This window comes from Prionailurus viverrinus, chromosome A2, assembly GCF_022837055.1.
Source record: "Prionailurus viverrinus isolate Anna chromosome A2, UM_Priviv_1.0, whole genome shotgun sequence".
Taxonomy (NCBI): domain Eukaryota; kingdom Metazoa; phylum Chordata; class Mammalia; order Carnivora; family Felidae; genus Prionailurus; species Prionailurus viverrinus.
Genome location: NC_062562.1, coordinates 24,563,786 through 24,588,252, shown reverse-complemented (window position 1 = coordinate 24,588,252; position 24,467 = coordinate 24,563,786). Strand labels below are relative to the sequence as shown.

Here is a 24,467-nt window from a genome sequence, read left to right as displayed (position 1 = left end):
CTGGCGTATGGCCTCCCTAGAAGGTAAATAGGAGGGCCTCTCAATCCTTGGTCCTGAGGGATGTCATTCTAACAAGGTTTGGAATGGACATTTAGGCCTTTTCTTTCTTGTGTCCTCTGTACTCCTTTAGAAAAGTTGGAGCACTCTGCACTCTGCAGCATGTTTTCAGAGGCTGTCAGTTGCCAGGCTGGGCAGTGAGCTGGGAGGTGGTGTGTGTGTGTGTGTGTGTGTGTGTGTGTGTGTGTGTAGACTGGAAAGGGAGCGAGAGTGTTGCTCTGCCTTCCCTGTTTACTCAATCATATGGTGATGTGAGTAAAGCCCAAGAAGAAACACTTTCCTCTCCCCAGCGCCCTCCTAAAGTCTCTCCCTTGGTCATAAGCTCCAAGTACTGCTGCCTTTCCTAGAGTCCAACCCTGGAACAAAGAAGAAATGCAAAGGGCCACTAAATACTTGGGAACATGGCCTCACTATGAATCAGAAAAGCAGTTAAGCTTGCAGTAGATATTGAGCAGTTTAGCAATTTTAAATGTGTATAATCCAGCAATTCTGATTCTAGGAATGTATCTTAAGAAAATAGGTGAATGGATGTATCGAGTTAAATGTGTGAGGATATTTTTGAATCACTGATTGTAAGACAAGTCCCTCAGCAGGTGATTGGTTAATAAATTATGAAGCTTATCTAGGCTGGAATGTCATACACATTAAGGAGCTTAAGGAGCAGGCAGCCTCATGGTTTCCATGGTGTTTCATTGACACCCATGTGGTCCTGGCCTTGTCTCAGCCCCTGGCGCTCCTGATATTCATGGCCAGACCTCTAAGATCCCCTGCTATAGGAGTTGGGAACGACCCAGAGAGAAGTACCAAGAGTGTCAGGGAGGTGGGCAGAGGTCTGGAAGGGAGCAGAGCACTGAACCAACAGTTCCCCCCAGAGAAGCAATATGCTGTGTGAGGTCTATTCAGAGAAGGCTACTTTGTAGGCAACCTTCTGTGGATCCTGGTTCTTCTGGTTGACCAAAGAAGTTGCGGTTCTTGCCCTCACTGGGTCTGGCTGAATTCCTGAATATCCTGGCAGCGAGATAAAAAAGAAAACATTTCTGTCCAGTGGTGCACATGGACAGGAAGTCTCAGCACCTGGGGCTTGTGGTGGATGCTGTTGTTTGGTGAACACGGTACCCATCCTCGCTTTCTCTGGCAACAATGCCAGTTTTTCTTTGCACAACCGTTGTTTTTCACTTCCAGCCTCTGGGGTTCAGATGAAGCTAGCTCTGCTCCCTGGTTCCAAAGTGGTCTTGTCAGAGCCAGTGCCCAGGACTTCTGCTAGCTGTATTGAGAAGAGTCTTCCTTCTCCACGGGGGTAGCATGGAAAGCTGGGGCCGCCTCTGTCTCCACAGGGAGTTTAAATACAAGGTATGGGCAGGGTGTGTGGAGCCATGAGGGAAACTGCAGGAACCCAGTGTTAGCAGCAACTGAGCTGTCACCACATTTAGGCCAGACAGACGAGGAGAAGAAGGGGATTATGGGCCCTAGAAGGAGAAAGTCAAGTAGAGGAGGATGCCTTGTTGGAAAGACAGAGGTGAGAGTTTGCTGGGACAAGAAGCCCAAGATGCAGTTGAGTGAGCAGATCCACACTGCTGGAGCCAGGGGGTGAAGGCAGAGTGGGAAGAGATAATGTAGGGGAAGAGGAGGTCAGTATGGATTTAATGGTAAATGGCCATTGAATAAATGCCACCCTGGAGGATTTTAAATCAGATGTCAGTGATCTGATTTCAGGTAGAGAGATGCATTATATACTGAGACAAAAGTGGAAGCAGGCAATTTAGCCCTTAGGAAGCAATTGTGGAGGAGGAGGTGGGGGCCTAGATGAGGGGTGGGGCAGTGGAGGAGAGTGAAGTGGTGGGATTCAGGTGCACAGACACAAGTGAAAGTGGGAAGGGGCTTGTGGTGAAAAGTCATATGACCTTGGCTTCTCCACTTCTCTGAGCCTCAGCTTCCTCTTCCAAACAGAGACACCACCTGTTTCACAATGTAAGTTTGACAAACGTAGTGACTAAGAGTATTGCTTTTGTCAGATTTGGATTTGAATCTCAGGTGGGTACCAGCTGGGTGTCCTTCTGCCAGTCAATGATAGATTGTAGCATTTATTGAGCCCTTGCTATGTGCTAACCAGTACAATCCTCCCCAAATTAGCATACTTTTGTTATTTCAGTTTGCAGGAACAGTAGCATGGAGAGAGCGAGTCATTTGTTGGAGGTCCCAGCCAGGATTTTTCTAACCATCACATTGCCCTAACTTTACTGTGCCCCCCCCAAAGTGAGAGAACAATAGTGACACTTACCAGTGTGGTTGGAAGGATTCAAGAAGAAGCCTGGCATCTGTGCTGACTGTGTGGAGCCTATTTTGGATTCTCTGTCTCTCTGTCTCTCAAAAATAAATAAACATTAAAAACAAAAAAGAGGCCTGGCAAATAGGCGCTGGTTAAATTATTACTAGAACCATTATTATTACATTCTTTGTATTTTTCCGAGTTTTTGCTGGGCGCAGGCGTCACTTGGACAAATCCTTTGGATTAAAAAACAGACCTGTCAGGTGAAGGGAAAAAAACTGCAGCTGCGGGCTTCTGGGTGGAGGCTCGGGGTGTGGCCGTAGGGGGCGTGGACTACAGAGTGGGGTGGGGCCAAAGGGAGGGCTGGGCTAGAGGGGCGGGGCCAGGACGCGAAAGTGGAGGCTGGGGGCGGGGCCCTGAGGGAAGGGGCAGGATTCGGGAGGGCGGCGCATGCTCGTTGATGCGGCCAGCTCTGCCGCCGCCGCCGGCGCCACCGCCCACTTGGGGCTGGCCAGAGGCAGGCAGCCGGGGTGCAGAGTAGGTAGGGCTGGACAAGCGCACGGCCATGGCCCCGTGGCTGCAGCTCTGCTCCGTCTTCTTCACGGTCAACGCTTGCCTTAACGGCTCGCAGCTGGCCGTGGCCGCGGGCGGCTCCAGCAGAGCGCGGGGCGCCGACACCTGCGGCTGGAGGGTAAGGAGAAACTTCTCGCCGTCCCCAAAAGCGCGGCGGGCGCGGTGCGCACAGGTGCTCGCGGGCAGCTGAGCCGGTGCAGACGTGCCTGCCATTCGCAGAGTCAGCGGCAGGGCTGGGATCCCCGCTGCTCCCGCCCTTCTTTCCCTCCCGGGGTGCACGTCCGCCAGCCCCGGCCCGGATGAAAGGGGCCGCCCGACCCCCGGCTTTGTGTTGCTAATGAGGCGCGGTCACTGGCTGGGGTCCGGCTCCCAGAGGGCGGGTGAGAAGGGCGTCCCGCGGCGGGCGGGAGAAGGGCGCCCCACCCTTTGTTCCCGGACCGGTACCTCCTTCGCCCCGGGTCTGGGATCCTCCGAGCTGTCCGAACTGGGGGCGCTTTGGACCCGGCAGTGGGGGTCTTCCCGCGGACCTCCGGTTCACAACTCTGCAAAGGCCCAGGACTGCCAGAGAAGGGACCCAGAGCGCAGGGGAGGGATGCGCCCCCTCTCGTGGCCGCATTGTTCCTTCTAGGCTGTGCAGTCTTACCCCACTTTCACCCCAGCCCCGACTCCTGACTTGCTGGGAAATTTTGCTCGTCGTCCTTCGTCTAGAGAATGGTCTCACGGATGACCTACACTCCCTCTCCCCGTCCCCAGCTTGACCTGTGGATATTTTTCTAGACCAGAGGGAGGCATGAGTTTATCACCTCGGTCAGGAGCCCCAGAGGAGACTAGAGAGGTGCACAGATTTCGCCTTGTGCTTGGAGACTTCCCCCACTAACCGACCACTTTGATGCTGTCCCGGTGGCGGGCGTGGGGTGGTAGGCTGTGTGCGCGGGGATGCTGAGTTCCCATGTCCCCACCAGGGTTTCTGGGTTTGGGCGGCGCCAGAGCAGGGAGAGTGCATCTGTCTGCCCCTCACCTCCCACTGAAGCCAGGGCGGCCCGGCGTCAGGGCACTCAAGGCCTTCAGACATGTGGAGAGGACATAGGCAGCCACGAACATGACCTTGTCTGTGCTTCCGGGCTCCAGTTTCTTCACTTGGAAAATGGGAATAGATGGAGATTTCCTAGTTATCCCAGCACTGTTTCTCTGAGAGATGGGTCATTTACTTAGAACAACGTTGTGCCACCTCTTCTGGGATGTTCTGAATGGCCTCAGCAGTCCAGGCCTAGCACCTGGCACCCTTTTAGGATCTTAGGCTATTGCTTTCAGCTCTTTTGCCCCACATTCAGAGAAACGCAGTGCAGAAAACCAAGTATGAGGCAGCAGATGGGATATCTTCAAACCCAATAGCTTTGCTATAGACAGCTATAATACACCCTTCCACCACATCACAGTGAATATAGCCTTCCTTTTTGGGTAAAACATCACCTTTTCGTACTCTGTCCCACTTTAGTAAAATATCACTATTATTATATTTTAAGATACCGAGTTTTTCCCAGTATGTAGATAAAAAAGTTTTCCTTAAGGCTGTCTCATATTGACTTACTGATCCTGATAAACTTAAATTTTTTTTTTAAGTTTATTTATTTATTTTGAGAGAGAGTGTGTGAATGGGGTAAGGGCAGAGAGAGAGGGAGAGAGATTTCCCAGCAGGCTCCACAAGGACACAGTGCAGAGCCTGATGCTGGGCTCGAACTCAACTGTGAGATCATGACCTGAGCCAAAATCAAGAGTCGGATGCTTATCCGACTGAGCCCCCAGGTGCCCAAGATCCTGCTAAACTTTTTGGGTCTAAACAGGTATTTTGGCTTTTGAAGAACTGTAGGAGCATCACATGCATTTTATTCTGAGTTTTCATATGACAGCACAGGTGGATCAGTCCTAATTGCTGTGTTTCTGCATTGTCTAGGTGGCTTTATGTGTCAGTGCACAAAGCTTGTGAAGTCTTAATGCCTTGGGTATAATAGTGACCTAAAAGAGCCAGGCTGGCGGTTTTGTTCTCTCTGCCTGTGGGAATGTGTTTGTCTCCTAACTGTGCATTCTCCACAAGTTAATAGTGGCCCCTGGTCCAGCAGGCTTACACTCAGGCTGGCCTCTTTTCTCCCACCACAATTCCTAGTTGGGAGTGACCTTCTCAACAGCTTTTACTTTGGTCCCACTAATCCTCTCCTTGGGTCATTTTCATTCCTTCTTGAATGAGCATGGAAGTCTCTGGACCATCTCTCAGATTCTACACTCTTTCCAACCTGATACATGGCTGCTTCCCTCCTGGACTTGCCTTTTGGTACATCTGATGGAGCCACCAGCTCTCCCCAACCCCCCTTGCCTACCTGTCTTGCAAGCCCACCTTTCCAGCCTGCTCCCTAACTTTTGTGCCAGCGTAAAGCTGCTGAAGCATACTTTCTCTGCTCCTAGGATGCCTTCCCCCTGGCCAAAGACTCAGCTCAGGTGATGCCACCGCAGGGAAGACCTCCCTAAATGCCATTCCCCTTGGTTTGCTTTCTCATGCAGGTCCTTGCACTTTGGTTCCCACCAGACTACCATCTCAATATTTGTTGACATCTGTGTCTTAGGATGGTTTTCCTTAACTAGATACTTCATCTTAGTGGCCTCAAAGCCTGGAGCCCTGTAAGTCTTGGCTGAGCCCAATTAGACTCCAGCCTTCCTGTTAAATCCTGTATTAAGTGATATATTTTAGGAAGTGGATTGGAGAGATGAGAGCACTGAGCCCCAGTGTCCTCTCCTTAGCATGCTTTTGCACATGCTGTTCCTGTCTGTGTTCCTTTTCTTTACCCCTCAGCGTCCCTTCTCTGCTCGAGCAGCACTTCCTGCAGGAATCCTTCCCTGCCCCCACCTCCCTGCATCAGTTCTTCCAGAAGTTGCTCTGTCAGAGGACTGGCCAGTGAATACTGGTGAGCAGTGACTTGGGCATTCGATTCATGTCTGAGTCCCCTACCAGATAGTGGTGTTTAGCCCGTAGATGTTGGTCTCAGTTATGAGGTTGCTTACAGTCTAGTTGGGGCCATGCAGACATACAAGAAGGGTCGATTGTGTGTGAGGCAAACAGGAGACAGTTTCCTGTGGGTCTAGGTCACATGGAACCTGAGAAGGGGACACCAGGGTGGAAAAATGAGCCCTGAAGGAGGGGCAGGATCTGGGTGCTGCCGAGGAACTGAGCAAATGACCCCCTTGATCTCCATGGAGCATTTGTTCCACGAACTCTTGCCCCTGCAGGAATGTGTATTTTCCCAGGACTTGCAAGGTAGACCGCAGCCAGCTAACCCACAGGAGCTCTGCTAACACACCTCTCTGAGGAGCCGGCCTGGTTTAAGTGGTCAGATTTCACAACCTCCCCATTATTAGTGGGACAATTAAGGGGCTGATACCATCTTGAACACAGCTCAGTGTTTTAGAAATGAGTTGTGGGCACACTTCCTCAACTGCTTAAAAAAAAAAATCTCTTAGGGCCCTTGCCAGGTAAACTATTGAAGTAATAAATAGTTTTCCCAAAGAAGTAACAATTTCTAAAACTTCCTGAGGGGCTAGCATCCTCATTTACACTGGACCTTAACTCTTGTTTCTTGATAGTGGAATGATTGTGTTTGTGATGGGTAACTTTATGTCAATCAGTTGCTTTGAGGTTCCCCCCCCCCCCCCCCCGTCTTGCTGGTTGTTTGAAAAGCATTTATGGAACAAAGAATTAGGCATCAGCTTCCACAGGTTTTTATTTAGTGGCATTTTCTGCAGTGGAGAAGGAGGGAACAAGAATGCCTTCCTGGCTAGGTGAGGTACATCTTCTCTGGTCTTTTATCTCTGAAACAAATGTCTAGCCTGCAAAAAGCCTGCTCCTTCAGGAATTCAGGAAGCCAGAATGCTGGCATCGTCTTTACAATGAAGTGCAAGTTTCCCATTTAAGGCAAATAACTTCATTTCGAAAGGTAGGAAGGAATAGGGTGGTACTTGGAAAAGAAGTTCCAGCTGGTTAAAATTTAGGTCCTGATAAAAGTCCAATCTAAGAACTCTCCTTGGCTGTGGGCCCAGGCATGTTTATTTGATTCTGAATTGGATGCGTTTTCATTCACTTGCAGCTCATGGCTCCCCAGCCTGCATCTGGTCGGCCTGTCTTGCGGCCATGTCTTCCATGTTGTACATGCTCTTGTGTCTCTTACAGAATTCTTCGTTAAAAATGACTCAACCCTGGTTGACACATTTTTCAGAGAGACGTTTTTATAAGAACTGCAATGCTTCCCTCCGGCTTGTCTTGCCATGTTAATTGGGAATTCTGTCAGCCCAAGTCCACCTTTCTTGAACCGCCCTCCCTTGTCTCCCCTCCCCCATCCATCCCTCCGACCCCCAGAGCCCCTGCAGTGCCTGGGGCATTGTGCTAGTTATTAACAAGGGGATACAGCTGGGTGGATGAGAACAGCAAGTAAGTACCGGCTGTGGACCCTTCCCGCTGAACACAATTTCTCAAAGTGAAGTCCGGGAGCTTCCACTATCAGGATTGCCTTGGGAGCTTGTTAAAAGGCAGATTCAAAGATAATGCCTCCAGAATGGGAGTGAGATGGGGGTTCAGTTCTTCTGATGCACTCTCAATGATGAGAGCCATTGCTTTCAGAAGACCAGGCTTCCCCAGGCCAGATGAGGGAGAGAGAAGCCACATTCTAAACATTTAAAATCAGTTTGACTTTAAAGTACTTCTCTGGACTTAGAGAGGAAGTGGAGACTGTCAGAGCCCCCGACCAGTGAGAAGGGTCAGGCTGGCTGAGGGGATCCTGGGGAGGCAGCTGGGCAGGTCACCCTGGTTTGGGTGGGTGCCTTTAGCCTGGGGCTGAAGGGGAGGTCACGAGTGAAGGGGACCCTGACTTCCATGGGTTCCTCCCCAGAACAGCTGGGCTTGTCTGGAAAACAGTCTTAGGAAAGAGTAGGGTAGGATCCAAATCGTATTCTCTGCAGTTCAAACCTTACAGCGTCCCTACAAAGGAAAGAACTGCTAATGCTTTCCTAAGTCTTTATTTTAAGTTGAGTATTTTTCATGCTTCATTTGGCCTAAAATGTGTGTGTGTGTGTGTTTAAGCTTTTAGACCCTCTTTTCCCCTTATTGGTCCCTGAGCTTTTCACACACCATGCCCAGCAGATGTCTGCTGCTGCTGGGGCCACCCCATCAGCAATTAATTGTACCTTTTCGTTTCTTACTGCCTTTACCTCTGATGGATGAGTTTTTAGGCTTCAGGAAGCTCGCCCCCACCCCCAACTCCTCAGTTTATAAGAGTATGGGCGGAGAGGCAAGGGCTCAGGTACCCCTAGAAGCTTGACAGGCTGGGGTGGAGGACAGTGCCCTCGCAGGAGACCTCTCTCCTGCACCCTACCCTGGTAGCTGAGACCTTTTCTGTTTCACGTCTCCCCCAGATTTGGAGGTTCCCCTGCCCCTCAGCAAGCTCAGGGGGCCTGTCTGTGCTGGTGCCATCTCCCAGCAGCCTGACTTGCTCGTCCTGTGGGAGGCAATGTCCTTCTGGGCAGTGTTTGTCTTGGCTGCTGGGACATTCTGAATGGTCCTGACACACGATTAGGTGACTGATGGCCCCACAACACATTGTCTCCTCCAGGGCCCCGGGGCCTTTGAAGCTCTTCCCTGTGGGAAGTAAAGAGACTATTTGCTCTATTAAAATGCCTTGGTATTTCCTCTGTTTAACCACAGGCCACTTCCTCTCTGCCACTCTAAACCCGGCAGGGCCACCGGCTGATTGAAAAGACACAAACCCAGGAGTGAGCACATCCTATTGAAACAGATAGTCTTACTGCAGATTAAAGGGGGGGCACATCTCTAAGAAGAAACCAAACCTAAGGGGGAAATGCTAGAGAAGCTCCTTATCTTGGTGGAAATGTAGCTTGTTGACACAATTCGCACTTCAAGTTCTGAGTACAGAATAGGGTACTTTTTGGTTTGTTTGTTTTTAAGAAGGGAAGCCAAAATTGTAACCAAATCAAAGAGTTTTTATCTAGTGTGGCAGGTTACAGGCATACAGTCAAGTGGATTTCTCGTTGTGTGAGTTGGAAACTCTTCATTATCTGGGAAGAGCATGATGTCTTCATAGAAAACCATGCCAGGCTTATTCTCTACTTGCAGATTCTGTCTGCTGGTTTCATGTGCTCAGAAGTCAAAGTAAGAGGTTTGTAGCTGAATAATACCAAAAAAGCCTCTGGAGAGACTGTCCCTCAACCTTTCCCAAGCAGTTTCTTGAGAAAGTTTAATGACACCAGGCGTGAAACTAAAAATTACCTAAGTAACAAAGGCAGAAGATTTAAACCCTGTCTATACCCTGTCTTTGTGAGGGGCCTAACTAAGGAATAACTAGCTAGTTTCTAATGGAGACTATTATTTTAACATTTGCAACTCCATTGTTCAAAGCATCTGTGATAAAAACGGCTTCTCTTTTCTTTGGTTCCTTGTTTGGAAATGTTGGGGGAAGGTGGATGTAGCTAATTAAGGCTACAACATTTAAAGGGGGGACTTAATAGGTACCAGCTGTCCTCAACAAATCACTGGGTGGATGACAAAATAAAGATGTGATGTGAACACACATGTAATTCTCTTCTAAAACGGAAGTTGGCCTATAAATTGTCTGATTTAATAGCACGAATGGAAACTAACTCCATTAAAAAACTACTGTGTGCTTTTAAGAAGCATTTATTTTATAGTAAACCTAATGGTAAAATGTCTTATTTGCATAAGGCTGGTACCTTAAGAGTTGAAAGGGCAAGTATTGGAAATTTTATAAATTGTAATTTTACTGTATGTTCCTTCATTCCAAACCTGAACTAATAGACATTAATCATGAGGCTTTTTTAATTAAAATTACTACATTGTAGGAAAGCTTGCTTGAACTTACCAGAGATGTCCTACAAAACTGAAGCAACAACTTTGAAAGGGAATGGAAATTGATAGCATTAATTAAATGTTTGAGTGGATATTTACATTTCACACATTAAATGAATACTTCAAATGAATCCTTTTGCAATCGCAAGGGATTAGGCTTTAAATATAACCTTTTTTAGATTTAAAAAGTACTTCATTCCCTTAAAAACTAGGAGTTTTTCCAAGTGTTCTCATTTGTCAGTTTTTTTTTTCATTTCTCAGTTTTGTAGATTTCGCCCCCCCCCCCCCCGCCCCCCAGTGAATGGTCACCCTTTAAAAAATGCTGGCTGTGGCCCCAGACTTCTGTTCTGAGATGGGGATAGAGGGAAGGTTTCCTTGGAACGAAGAAGTACATTTTCCTGAGACAGGCCATATGGTTTAAAAACCCTTTCTCTGTGATTTTATTCTGTCCAGGTGATTTCTGGTTTTTCCTCTCCTGAAATGCCCCCCCAATCCCTCCCCCGCCCCCCCTGCCTTTCATCAAAGGAAAATGCAATGCAATCCAGACCAATGCAGGAGTGTTCAGCCCTAGCAAGTGTGGTCCCTGCTAAGTGACAGTTTATCTCTGCCTTCCTCTCAAGGTCGCTCTGGCTAGGACACAAGCATTCACATGGTTAGGAGTTATTGTAACTGCTCAATATCTGAAGTTCAAGAAGACTTACATGGAGTGAGGAGGCGAGTCAGGGTTTTTTTGAGCAGCTACTCTTTGTCAAGTCTTAGTGTGGTTCTGTAGTTACTTATGTTTTCCAGGGAAAGGACAAAGATGGTAGGACCAGGTCAGGTCCCCCTGTCTGCAGTGGCTCCCCACCCAGCTGAGGCTGCAAGAAAAAGGGATTGGGGCCTAGAGACGGGAAGGTGCAGGAAGGATTCCAAGGTACAGGGAACTCTCTGCACCTCCCCACTCCTCCCAGAGAAACATGAACCACAGTTTCTGCTGCTTCTCATCCTAGAACATTCCAGCTTATGCAGTTGCCAGTGTGAGAAGCTGGGTAATGATGTGCCAGTGCCCAAGGCACTGCTTGGCACCCACCTTTGGAAATCTGGCTTTTTAGCCCATGTAACTCTGATCTCTTGCTCTGCCTCAGTTTCCCCTGCTTTGGAAGAGGCTCACCTTTCTGAGGCTTCTCCACACTGTGTTTTCCTCCTTCAGCCTCCCCATGTGAACATCACCTATGCCAGAAAGCATGCATTTAGTAAACTCAGACCCACCCCATCATGCCTCCAGATTTAGTAAGAATGCATCCAGCCTTTTGCAGTGATGCATTGAAGAAAAAGTGGAAACTTGACTTGTTTATGAAGAAGAAACTTCATTTGGATGGTTCCTAGGAGGCTTAGAAGAAGGGATTGGATGGCCGAAGGAGGCAGGCCCTGTCTGTGAGTGCATCCAGGAGGTGGGGGGATCCTTTGAAAGGAAAGTGTGGCTGAAAGAAAGAAGTGGCAAAGCTGGGGGATGGGGTGGGGACAGGATTATGTGGTGCCTTGAATTTTGCCTGTGTGCACCTGTCAAGAATGATGAGGCTTGGCAGGTTTCTCCAGCAGATGAGTGGTTTGATAAGAGTGACCCTCAGTGACCATTTCTTTATTCAGTGAGTATTTGGTGTTTTCTATGAACTGCAACTGGTTTCTGGAACATAGAGACAAGTAGAACAACAATACCAACCTGACCACCCTGTTTAAAATAGCAACCTGCCCTCTTTTCCTTACTTTGCTTTTCTCCACAGAACTTTTCACAATGAGACACACATGGTGTTTTCTGTCTGTCTCCCCCACCTCGGGGTCAGCTGCGTGAGGGCTGGGCCCGTATCTGTTTTGTTCCGTGCTGCAGCAGGAGATCAGTGGCCGGCACATCGTAGGTTCCTCCTGCTTGTTCCTTGAATGACCAAGTGCTCTTCAGGAAATTAAAATCAGCCAGGAGAGGGATGGTGGCACAAGCGGATGATCTCAGGCAGTCTCTCTCACCAGGTGGCACAGAAGGCGAGCGATTGTCATACAGATTTCCTCGGAAGTTCCGTAGTTTCTTTTCCTCAACATTAGTGCATCATGTGGCATTAGGTGCTGAGAGTTAGCATAAAATATGCTCCACTTATTCACATCATGGATTATTGGCACCATGTGCCCATCCTGGCCAATTGCTGGGCTGCCGGATGACTGAGGTGGCGATCGGGCCGGTATTGGATGGGGATCCCACTTTGTAAAGTGTTGGTTGCCTCCCAGAGAGGATGTTTGGACCACACAGTTTACACTGCACTGTGGATTAAAAAAAAAAAAAAAAATGTAAAAAGTTACCACCCAGTGCTAACGATGCATCCTGGTTTTGGACTTTATGAAATGACGTGAATGAAATGTTTCTCACTCCCAGGCAGCAGCCCCCAGCTGGTATGAAAACCCTGTCTTTTTAACAGAGGTACAGGTCTCTTTCTGTTTCATCCCCTCTGGTTGTGAACACGTTTCATTTTCTGAAGTCACCAGACGGTCCATCCAGAATCAAAGATGCTCTTTGCCTTTTTTCCAGGGCTGTGGGTTTGCCGGCCAGCTGTGGTAATGAGTTTTTGCTCTGCTTTGATTTTCATGGCTTGCCTCCCTGTGGGAGGAACTAGATATTTCTGATCTTACCTCTGCTCATATTCAGATCCAGCCAAGCAGTCAGTGACTTCCCGGGCTTTTTTGTGGGAGACTGTGGGAAAGGTCCTGGTTGGCTGGCTATGAATTAATGAAATCCTTAGAAGGCTTCACTAAAGATAGCTCCTGTGGCTTAAAAAAATAGCATTGCCTTTTTAATTTGAGAAAGAGGTCATGGAGTTTTACTGAAATTAAGCAGAGAAAATGTAACATCTGGTTGTGCTGCCCCAAGGCTGCTTCGGGGCGGCGGGAGGGAGCCGTGCTTTGGTTCCCAGTGTCTGACTCGCCCAAGGTGACAGTCACCCAGGTCCCTCATAAGACTGCCTCTTTCATTGTTCTGCCTGGGTTTTGAAGTCCTTAGCAGACAGAAATTCTACCCCCACATCTTTTCACTTGAGCACATTTCCCATTTACTGAGCTTTCTTCCTTTTTACTTAAAGGGTCACACTTTTTTTTTTTTTAAGTGCATAGTTTTGGAGTTGGTCAAGATGAGTGTAATTATTGCTTTTATCTCATTAAAGAAAGATGAGGGTGGATAACAGGAGAGACTTTGGACGGCAAGTGGGGGGTTTTATAAAGAGCTGTTCTAAGAAGTTTTTAAATTAGTAGGCTTTCTGACATGAGCAGAAAGAGAATGATAAATTGCAGGAGAGTTTTAGGGAAAGGCATAAAACAGATTTTAAAGGACCTATGACTTTTTTAAAAGTAGAAACATGAACGTCTTGAATGTCTTAAATGTCTGCTGTGTGCACATCTCCACCCCCCTTGCCCAGTGAAGTGACTAATAAATCATGTTATGTTTTTAAATTTTTATCTTTATTCTGGATCTATGCTGTGTGACGACTTTATGTAATTTTCCTATAAAAAACATTAGTAATATTTTGGGCATATATTTTCTGAAACTAAACAGGAAGATTAAATTGTTGCTGTGTAGGTGGGCCAGTCACTGGTGCCTGGGCTTCTCTTTACTTTCCCTCCTGTATTTTGAATTCTGAAAATTTTCAAGCCTATAGAAAGGTTAAAAGCATGGTAAAATGAACACCTATTTCCCCTTTGCCTAGACTCACTAGTTCCTTTTCACACGTCCCTCAGTTGTCTTACATAGAGTCCTTCGTGATTTCTTTCTGAATCACATTCCAGATTCAGACAAGGATCATTCATTGCTTTTACATAGACACAGACATCCTGTCTCCTTTAATTGAGGACAGTCCTTTCACCTATTTCTTTGGTCCTTTGTAACACACACATTCTGAAGGGTCAGGGTTACTTGTGGTGTAGACAGTCCCAGTTAGATTTCTGATTGTTTCCTCATGATTAGGGTCAAGTTAAATATTTTGGCAAGATCCCTGTAAAGGTGATATGGGGACGTTGATATGTTACATATCAATAGGTTACAAATATGGGTGGAGTTGCAGCAATGAGCAAACTTTGGTTTTTCTACTTGAAATTGTTGCCCACAGAGACCTTTCCAATGGTTTAACGCAGTTCAGTCTTGTATTGTCTTTTTTAAAAAAGCGATGCCGGGGCACCTGGGTGGCTCAGTCGGTGAAGCGGCTGACTTCAACTCAGGTCATGATCTCCCGGTTCCTGAGTTCGAGCCCCGCATTGGGCTCTATGCTGACAGCTCAGAGCCTGGAGCCTGCTTCAAATTCTGTGTGTGTGTGTGTGTCTCTCTCTCTGCCCCTCCCCCACTGGCTCATTCTCTGTTTCTCAAAAAAGATGAATAAACTTAAAAAAAATTTTAAAAACAATAAAAAGCTGGTGCTTTACATTAACATTAACATTTACATTTTACTTTGCTGAGAGTCCAAAATGCAGGATGTCATGTAATCTCTTTGCTTAAAGACTATTTGAAATCAACTGTGCTCTCAGGAGTGTGGTGTCTGGAGAATGTTTAAGGCTTTTGCTATTCACACAGGCTTGTTGCAAACAGTTGTAGATATCGCCCTCAGCGACTGGGAACTGAGTTCCTATTAAAACCTCTATTTGGCTCAGGCAGGTTTACGGTTGAATGCATCCTCACACCAAAATTCAGCCATTACTTTCCTTTGTGCTAAGAAAACATTGAACTTTATTACCAGTAAAGGTCACTTCACTCAAAACATGTCCTCAAAGTCAGTTTCCAGCCCTTTGGTTCTGTGATTGCCTAGTGTCTAAATTATTTTATTAGAGTCCCTCACAGACCGTTACATTAGTTTAACGTGAATTACTGTCTTCTCCCTAATTACATGGCTTTTCTTTCTTTTCTTTGTCCTTACCCCAGATGTCAGGGCGTGTAAAGTAAAAGACGTGTAAAGTTAATATTGATTATTTTTCAAAGTAAGTTAAAACGTCAGAAAGTGACCAGTTGTTATTCTTACAGGGTACCAGGAAAGCGGCAGAGACAAACCCTCCATCTTTTATTCATAAGTCCGGGGAGACGGGGAGGGCGCAGGCGGGCCTGTGTGCCCGGCATTTGTTCAGCTTTCAGGACCGGGCCTCCTCCCCTGCTGGCCGTGAAATGTCATGCCGAGTTGTAATAGTGGGACATTCAGCATGCAGAGAATGGGCCGCAGAGGTTCAACTTTGCTTTTCATTTTCTTTTCTGGCACCAGGTCCCTAGTCCCCTCCTTGGCCTGACAGTAAAAAGCCAGAAAGCAGCAGTCTGGAGGCTGGCAGGGATGCGGTGCAGCCCAGCCCAGGGCCCGGCTCCTGTGCTGGAATGCGCTGGACACAAAGGCCCGGCCAGGGTGTGCCTCAGGAGGGGGTGGCGGTTTGCCTTTGCTGAGGCTAGTGGGCTGTGGTCACAGGGGAGAGCGTTCTTGTTTCCATGGCTGTGCTGCCTCTGGTTTTGGTGGGAGAGGGGGTGCAGAGTGCTTCTGATTTTCAGAAATCACTCGGGGCTCACCATTTCTGTGCAGAGGGAGGCACTAGGGCAGAGAGCTGAGGCCGCGAGACTCCGAGGGCTCAGACCCATACTTTGGATAAAGAGAAATCAGGCAGCATTTGCTAATAAGCAGGCCTAGAATTTGATTTAGAGCAATAGTTCTCAATTGGGGGTGATTTGGAGACTCCCTGGAGACATTTTGGTTGTCACAATGGGGAAGAGGTTTGCTACTGGCTTTTTGTGGGTAGGGGCCAGGGATGCTGGCCAAACACCCTGAAATGCACAGGCCGGCCCTCCCCAGTAAAAACTTACCCAGCCCAAGGTGTCAGTAGTGCTGAGGTTGACAGACCCTGATTTAGGGGTCCCATTTTAGCATTTGAATTTCTCAGCTCACTTAGCCTTATAACACTTTTCAACTTCCTTTCTATTTAACAGAAGCTGCTGGTTCTATAAATCTGCATTCAGGATGAATTTCTATTAAACTCTCCAAGACATATGATTTAACTATTGTGGTGCTCCTGGAAAGATATGCCCTGAATGCAACTACTATTTTAAATGCAAAAGACGATTTTTTTTTTTTTGCCATAATTTGATCAAAGTAGCATAACCTGTGCCTCTGTTTTTGTTACTCACTGATGGTCTGTGGATAACATTACATTTTTTCAGCATGAAACCCAACACTTCAAATCCCTAAAGCAGTCTCAAATTTATGGTTAATAAAAGCATTTATTGTACTGGATGTCATCTGTTATATCACTCTGGGGCTAGAAACTGGCAAGCAGTGGACAGGAAATATTTTCATTTCAAATCGCTTCAATCTTATGGTCTAGGGGCAAAAGTGTCTGATTTCAGGAAAGCCACGGTGAATAGCATAGTAATGAATGCATTTTTAGTTGATTAAGCAGGCATTCTCTCCCTTTCAAACAGTCTTCTCTCTTTGGCTTGGTGGGGCTAAATAAACATGCGATGTTAAGTGATAGCATTTCTTGTGTTGGCCATGCTTTTCCTTTGATCATCTTAAACTTTTCAAAGTGTTTTCCAGGAATCCTCAGCAGAGCTGAGGCAAGCTGGACAGAGTGGCTACGCTCAAGTGTTGACCCTCTTTGTAATAATTGTTTACTTTCTGAGCAGAGGGCGTTTTCTGGGATGATGTTGACTCTCCTGAATTCCCCTTTAAAAATGGAATTTGGCACCTAGCCCTCAGGATCATGAATTTAGGAGGAGAAAGCAGTTTGACTTTTTTTTTTTTTAATTTTCTATGGCTGCAATTTTATTGTAATTTGCGTCCTGATCCCCCACATCCGTCAGATAAATAGTCAAAGTAAGGAGAGTTCCATCCAAAGGTAGCCCTGTGTGGTGATGATGTATCCGGGACAGGGTACCTTTTGTCATGGCTGCTCAGTGCCTTTGAACATATTATCTGAATCATCGCTTTCCAGAGAACCTTGGAGGTAGGCAATTATTTCTGATGTGGTTCCTTTTTTTTTTTCCAGATGAGGATTCCATGGCACAAAGAGCCAGGAAGGGATTAGGATGGCAGGCCACGTGACTCGGAAAGGCCTCTCTCTGCCAGAAACCAGAGTCACAGGGTTCTTACCCTGCCCGTGCCCCCAGCAGCCTAGCTCACCCTGCCTTCCGATCACCCAGCCTTCGATGGATGTCTGCCATGTGCAGCAGAGCAGCTAATGGGGGTGGGAAGAGAGCAAGTCTAGATACCAGAGAGCTCTCTGCAGATAATTAGATTAAACTAGGATTCGGAGTTTACCCCAGAAGTTCCCAAACCTGGCTGAATATCAGAATCACCTAAGGAACATTTTGGGAGGGGGGGAGGGGGGGAAATCCCAGACCTGCTTAAGTGAGAGTTTCAGGAGAAGGCCAGGAATCTGAGGGGTTTTTTTTTAGGAAGCTGCCAGATCAGTGGGTGCCAGGGTTTTTGGGGTGGATGCAGGATTTGACTACAAAGGGGCTGTCCAAGGGAATTTTGGGGGGTGTGATAGAACTGTTTGGTATGCTGAGTGTGGTGGTGGATACACAAATGTAAACATTGATAAATGTGTAAACTCATGGAAATGCTCAGCTTACTAGGTCTAAAACAACAACAACAACAACAACAACAACAACAAAAAACTGCCCAGGGGTGCCTGGGTGGCTCAGTTGGTTAAGCCTGCTATACTCTTGAGTTCTGCTCAGGTCATGATCTCGTGGTTCGTGGCATTGAGCCCTGCATCCAGCTCTGTGATAACGGCGTGGAACCTGCTTGGAATTCTCTCTCTCCCTCTCTCTCTCTGCCCCTCCCCTGCCCACATGTGCATTCTCCCTCTCTCTCTCTCAAAATAAATAAATAAATATGCTTTAAAAAATGGCGGTGCCTGGGTAGCTCAGTCAGTTGTCTGACTCTTGATCTCAGCTCAGGTCATGATCTCACGGTTGGTGAGATTGGGCATCGGGCTCTGCACTGACAGCATGGAAACTGCTCTTGCTCTCTTTCTCTCTCTGTCTCTAAACAAACGCTAAAAAAAACCCCAAAAACCTGCCCAGGTGAAACTGAGCTGTCACCTTGGTGTCAGATGAGGTGACAGATGGTGCCTGGTGACAGCTAGGAAAAGTTGTCCACCTGTGAGACAATGACACCTGGAACTGCAGAGGCAGGTGGGTGAGTGCTGAAACCTCTTAGCCCAGTGCTGTCTAGTAGAACTTTCTGTGGTGATGGACATGTTTTTTTCTCTGCACTATGCAGTTCAGTAACTATTAATCACTTGTGGCTATTGAGCACTTGAAATGTGGCTAGTGTAACTGAGGAACTGAATTTTAAATTTTACTCAAATTACATTTAAATAGCTACACATGGCTAGAGGCTACCATGTTGGACAGCTTGCCCTTGGAGGCGGACGTTGCCATACTGTGGGGGGGGGGGAGCTTTGGCTTGGGGCCAGGTGCACACGGAGCCCAGTGATTCTTTATGTTTGAGGGACAATAGTTAAGTCATTCTAAGTAGAGAGCGAGACAGGAACATGGACAGGATGTGTAGGTTGATAAGGACAGGGAAAAAGGAACCTTGGAATGAAGACTGATGCAGGATCTGCCCAGGCAGAGGACATGCTTGCTGAGCAGAGGAAAATGATTTTCTTTCCCTAGTGCAGATCAGATAGCACGGACTTTGGCCCACTTTCTTGTCCATCTTAAAAGATGCAGCAGTTAGTTTGGATGCTCTTTAATTGTGCTGCTGTTCACCTGAGGTGATCGGTTATACAGGAAGCCATTGGGTCCAAAGGAGTGATGTGCAGACAGCATCAGGGAATGTCTGTGGCCTGGCTGGGGATGTGCTGGGCCCACCTGGCAAACTAGAGAGAGTGTAATGAAGAACCATGTGGGCCTATCCTGCTCCTCTTCAGGGAATGAGATCCTATAAAAATTGCATAAACCTCCATATTGGCTTATGTTCAGACACTTTTTTTTTTTTAATGTTTGTTTATTTTTGAGAGAGAGCATGAGAAGGGGAGGGGCACAGAGGGGGACAGAGGATCTGAAGCAGGCTCTGCACTGACAGCAGAGAACCTGATGTGGGGCTTGAACTCACAAATTGTGAGATCATGACCTATCTCAAAGCCGGATACTCAAGTGGCTAAGCCACCCAGGTGTCCCCATTCAGACACTCTTAAACTTCTCTCTTCCAGCCCCCATGGAGTTATGTTATCTTAAATAGCGTTAAATTTTCAAATGTGTTATAAAAGAGTGAGATTCTGAGAGTGTGGCCTCTGATGAGTGCAAACCAAATGGTAACAAACAATGTTCCATTTGCAAACATATTTGGTCTTAAATAAATTCACTAAATGGCTAACAAAAATTTCATGAGGTCTGGGCTTAGGAGGTTTGGTTAATCTGATTTAAAAATAAGAATGCCTAGCATGTCAACTATACTTCAATAAGAAAGTAAAAATGGGGGCACCTCGGTGGCTCGGTCAGTTAAGTATCTGACTCTTGATTTTGGCCCAGGTCATGATCTCATGATTGTGGGATCGAGCCCGATATTGGGCTTAGCACTAGGCATAGAGCCTGATTAAGATTCTCTCCCTCTGTTCCTCTCCCCTGCTTGTACTTTCTCTCTCTCTCTCTCTCTCTCTCTCTCTCTCTCTCTTTCTAAAACAAAAAAAGAAAGTAAATGCCTAAACGAGGGAGAGGTTTAAAATTAGTGGAGCTATTCCTTTATTTTTATATAAAAACTTTACTTCTTTGGATCCAGAAGAGAAGGACATTCTGAATCATAGGATTTTGAGGCAGGGTTTCCTTGTGTTACCTTTACAAATCAGTAACTTCAATCTAGTGGGGGGAAAAAAACAGGGCTTAATGAACATTAAATGTGGTTCTTCCACTCTTGAAACACAAATGCATCTTGCTGCAGGGTTATAAGAACTGAATTTATTTTTTATGGTTATTTTTGACTTAAATTTACTTATAATTTACTTAAATTTGTTTTTTTTAACTTTGTTTTTGTTTTTAGTTTCAGGTGTAAAATTTAGTGATTCGACACTTCATACAACACCCGGTGCTCATCACAAGTGCCCTCCTTAATCCCTATCACCTATTTCACCCATCCCCCACCGACCTCCCCTCTGGTAACCATCAGTTTGTTCTCTATAGTTAAGAGTCTGTTTCTTGGTTTGCTTTCTCTCTCCCTTTTTTCCCAATGATCATTTGTTTAGTTTCTTAAATTCCACATGTGAGTGAAATCATATGGTATTTGTCTTTCTCAGATGACTTATTTTGTTTAGCATAATACCCTCCACTAACTCCATCTACTTTGCTGTAAATGGCAAGGTTTCATTCCTTTTTATGGCTGAGTAGTATGCCATTATATATATATATACACATATACATTCATCTTCTTTATCCATTCATCAGTTGATGGACACTTGGGCTGTTTCCATAATTTGGCTATTGTTGATAATGCTGCCATAAACATCAGGGTGCATGTATCCCTTCAAGTTAGGTAAATTTGTTTTCTGAAGACATTTCCATGTATTGATATAGTTCACAGACATGTCACTGCCACTGGGCATATAATACTTTCATGTTGTGTGCTGGCCCTTTGCTGGTCCTTTAGCTCCATTGATGAAGCATTTGTGCCATTTCCAAAATTTTGCCATTATCAAGCTGCTTGAACATGGTCATGCAGTCTGGTTTCCTGCCTGCCCCCTTTGCCATTTTGGTTAGTTTGCTCGGCATATGTCCCCCATGGCGAATCCCCACGGCAAAAGTTTTGTAGGTCTTACTGCATGCTTGTTTGCCAACTTGTCCCGTATAATGACAAAGAATTGTGTTTGGGGAAGAGGGAAGATTTGGTTTTCAAATCCCATCTCTGCCATTTGCTGTCATTTATGACCTTGGGCAATTTTCTTCATTTGTAGAATGGGTTAACAGTTTATCCCCCACATTGTTTTGAGACTTAATAAGATACTGTCTTTAAAACATTTCACTTTGCACCGAGCCGCATAGCAAGTGCTTGGTCATTGGTTGGCAGTCTGTTATCAGAGGAATAAGTGTGCTCATTTTTCACATCCTGGAAAATATGGACATTTATAATCCTCATTTACTCATTGTTATTTTGGGTGTACCTTATACTTGTTTTATTCTGCATTTATTAGAGAAGGCCTAAATCTTTCCACCTGATGATTTACCTTCTGAGTAAGTTTTGTTGCTTTTAAGTCTGGTAGTTTTAAGATTTCTAAAAAAATGTTTATTTTAGAGAGAGAGATAGTGTGAGTGGGGGAGGGGCAGAGAGAGAGGGGGATAGAGAATCTGAAGCAGGTTCTGGGCTGACAGCAGAGACCCCGATGTAGGGTTTGAACTCATAAACCATGAGATCATGATCTGAGCTGAAACCAGATGCTTAGTTGACTGAGCCACCAAGGTGCCCCTAAGTCTGGTAGTTTTAAAGTGAGGTGTGGATGAGATGTTGCTTAGTAGAGAATATTAAGGGAAGATGTTTAAGTGAACATGAGGGTTTTTTTTTTTAAGTTTATTTATTTTGAGAGAGAGAAGGAGACAGCAAGTGGGGGAGGAGCAGAGAGAGATGGGGACAGGGGATCCGAAGCTGGCTCTATGCTGACAGAAGAGAGCCCGATGTGGGGCTCAAACTCACAAACTGTGATATCGTGACCTGAGCTGAAGTTGACACTTAACTGACTGAGCCACCCAGGCACCCCTACCTGTGTGTGTATCTATGTGTGTGTGTGTGTGTGTGTATTTAAAGTTTATTTATCTTGAGCGAGAGAGAGTCTGCACAAGTGGGGGAGGGGCAGAGAGAGAGACAGAGAGAATCACAAGCAGGCTCCACACAGTCAGTACAGAGCCTGATGTGGGGCTAGATCCCATACGCTGAGATCATGACCTGAGCTGAAATCAAGAATTGGACACTTAACCGACTGAGCCACCCAGGCGCCCCAACTAACTGGAATTTAAACAGAAAAGAAATAGAGACCAAAAAAAAAAATTCTTATGCAGAAGACTTTATTTTTTTACAGTGTGTGCCCCGTCAGCTGCAGTGGGCATTGTTGGTGTGCCTGTGTTGTTTACCGGGAGGTGCCCAGGGTATCCCTCTGCTTCATCTTTAGCATTTCCTGTGCACTTTCCAGTTTGTTCACATGGCCAGAGGCCCCTTTGCATCACTCGTTTTTTAACATTGCACTACTGTTAATGATTGATTTCAGCCCATTTAGTCTTCTGGGCCAGGAGCTTTTAGGGCCTAATCAATCACTGAATCCATAAACAAGGGCACTGCCTCAGATTCCCCATGAGCTCCGAATTACATTGGGGTGTTGACAGAACCAGAGGCCTGGACCACTCTGTCAGCAACTATCAGGGGAGGAGAGGATCCAGGGTATGTGCTGGGTGGTAGCGGGGGCAGGGCAAAGGCAGCCACAGATAAAATTGATCAGAGAAAAGAAATTGTTTGGCAGATAATCTGCATGTGAGTAATTGCAGAGCTGAGAGATTAACTTCATTTTTTGTTTCTCTTGCACCCCCATTTGTACCAGGCTGTCTTACTAAGAACACTAAAGAGGTTAGGAATTTAAAAAAAAATTTTGTTTAACTTTTATTCATTTTTGAGAGACAGAGCATGAATGGGGGAGAGGCAGAGAGAGAGAGAGAGGGAGACACAGAATCCTGTCAGGACAGAGCCCGACTCAGGGCTCGAACTCATGAGCTGTGAGATCATGACCTGAGCCAAAGTCAGATACTTAACCAACTGAGCCACTCAGGCACCCCAAAGAGGTTAGGAATTGTGACATACAGACACCCTAGCTCCTCACCCAGGGATTGCTGTCCCCCGGGATTCCTTTGGGGCCCGGGAGCTGTCATCCTGAGTGATCACCACCTACCCAGGTTGAGGTGGTGTTGCTTTAGTGGGTCCCAGGTGATGGTCCTTGGATACACTAAGAGCATTTCTGGAAGAGCTAATGTAAAAGCAACCCCTTCCTTTCCACAAAGGCGAGTCTGGGCCACCCTCAACAGACCAAGCAGGGGACCCGGACTTACAATTCATGGGTGGGGAGAGAGAGAGAAGATAAAAGCAGAGATGTGCTTGAAGACAATAGGTAGTAGGGACTATAGGGCGGTTTTAAACCAGAGGCTCCACGTGCAGCAGGTTGCAGAGCAAATAGTGTCTTAATCCCCTGTGGGAAGGCCTGAGCTCGCACAGTCCCTGCAGCTTGTACCTCCAGGTGTTCTCACCCAAAGGCAGCTTGGTCGTGAACACCTCCCCTGAACCTTTGCCAACACCCCGTGAATGGTGGTCCCTTTCCTGAGGCCTTTGGTGCTCCACCAGAAGAACGGTGGGCACAGTGGCTATTCCCTTATGCTTGCGAGATCATTTGAGGGTCTCCCCGGTGTCACCAGCTGGTCATTCACTGAGTGTATTTGTGTGCTCCTGTGGCTGGGGCCAGACTGCTGAGGTGAGGCTGATGGGGCGAGGGAGGAGGTGGCCTCCTTGGGGTTCGCTCTTTGTGGGGCTCTTCCCCTTGTGCTGCCTTGGGCTGGTCGAAGATGCAACCTTTGCAGAGAGCTTGTGGCTGGGTGAAAGCATCTTGAAATGGGCTTCATGTCCCGATTGAAAAGGAGATAAATGACATAGACTGTTTCTCCTGGTGTACCTCCCGCCTCTGTACGTACAGAAATATTTAACTCCAAGTAAGTGTCTGGGGTTGTAACCCTGTTCTACTTTGGAAAGGTGATGCTGGCTACTTCTGAAAGGTGCCCCTTCATCGCCCTACAGGTGATGTATGAATAAGGGCTAGATTATGCTACTGAGTGCAGATATTCAGCTTACACACGTTAAGGCCTTTGGCTAAAGGGGTTTATGTGGGGGCGGCATTTTGGGGAATGCATGAGGCCTGGAGGGTCGTCATGACCTGGCAGGTCCCCACATAAGCGCAGCCTTGAGTCCCCAGCCTCCTTCATGTAGGGTTCCCGGCAGCCTCGGGGATGAAGACTGTTCACCCGGAACGTGTTCTTCTGACTCCTGGGGGGGACAGTAGGAGGGCACCCCCAGGGCTGCCTCTCTGGTGGGGTCACCACTGTCACCCTGAGGGGACTGATGAGGGTGACTTGGCCTTTGTCAGGAGTGCCGAGGAACAGTGGAGATCAGGTGCTCGGTACTGAGACAGTTCCATGCCTTTGCAAACAGAACACTTCAAAAAGGATGCCGCCTCCGCCCCTGGCCCAGTGAAAGGTGGCGGAAGGAAGCGGTGGCTGACAGCTGAGTTAAACAAACTTGAAGGTAGGTCACATTTCTGACATACCATTTTCCTCCGCCCGTACCAGCAGCTGCCCTCTACTTTGAAAGGGGGCTTAGCTGCTCATATAAACTTTGGTTCGTGATAATGTAAACTATTATTAGGATTATCTTTTTATTCACAATATGTGCCTGACTCTCTGTCTCCCTTATTTATGCTCTTTTTGAAACACTCCTTTACCTTCAGGACCCAGAGCCAGCATCAACGGCTGTGAGAACGAAGCAGCACTTAACAACAGACTTAGATCTCTCTGTGGTTACAAAGGACTCTGGGAATGAGTCACTGGGCTGAGGAAGTTTCAAATCTCAGCAGAGCTTCCAGGTTAAAACTGGGATG

At 46.8% G+C, this 24,467-nt stretch overlaps 1 protein-coding gene across 2 annotated transcripts in view; it reads left to right on the top strand.

The window, feature by feature from the left end:
- Positions 1-2,845: 2,845 nt before the first annotated feature.
- IL17RD (interleukin 17 receptor D) overlaps positions 2,846-24,467 on the top strand; it is a 71,000-nt gene continuing 49,378 nt past the window's right edge. For both annotated transcript variants that reach the window (XM_047850081.1, XM_047850080.1), the window contains exon 1: positions 2,846-3,014. In XM_047850081.1, the coding sequence (XP_047706037.1) occupies positions 2,889-3,014 (126 nt within the window). In that variant the 5' untranslated portion in view covers positions 2,846-2,888. The remainder of the gene's footprint in view (positions 3,015-24,467) is intronic.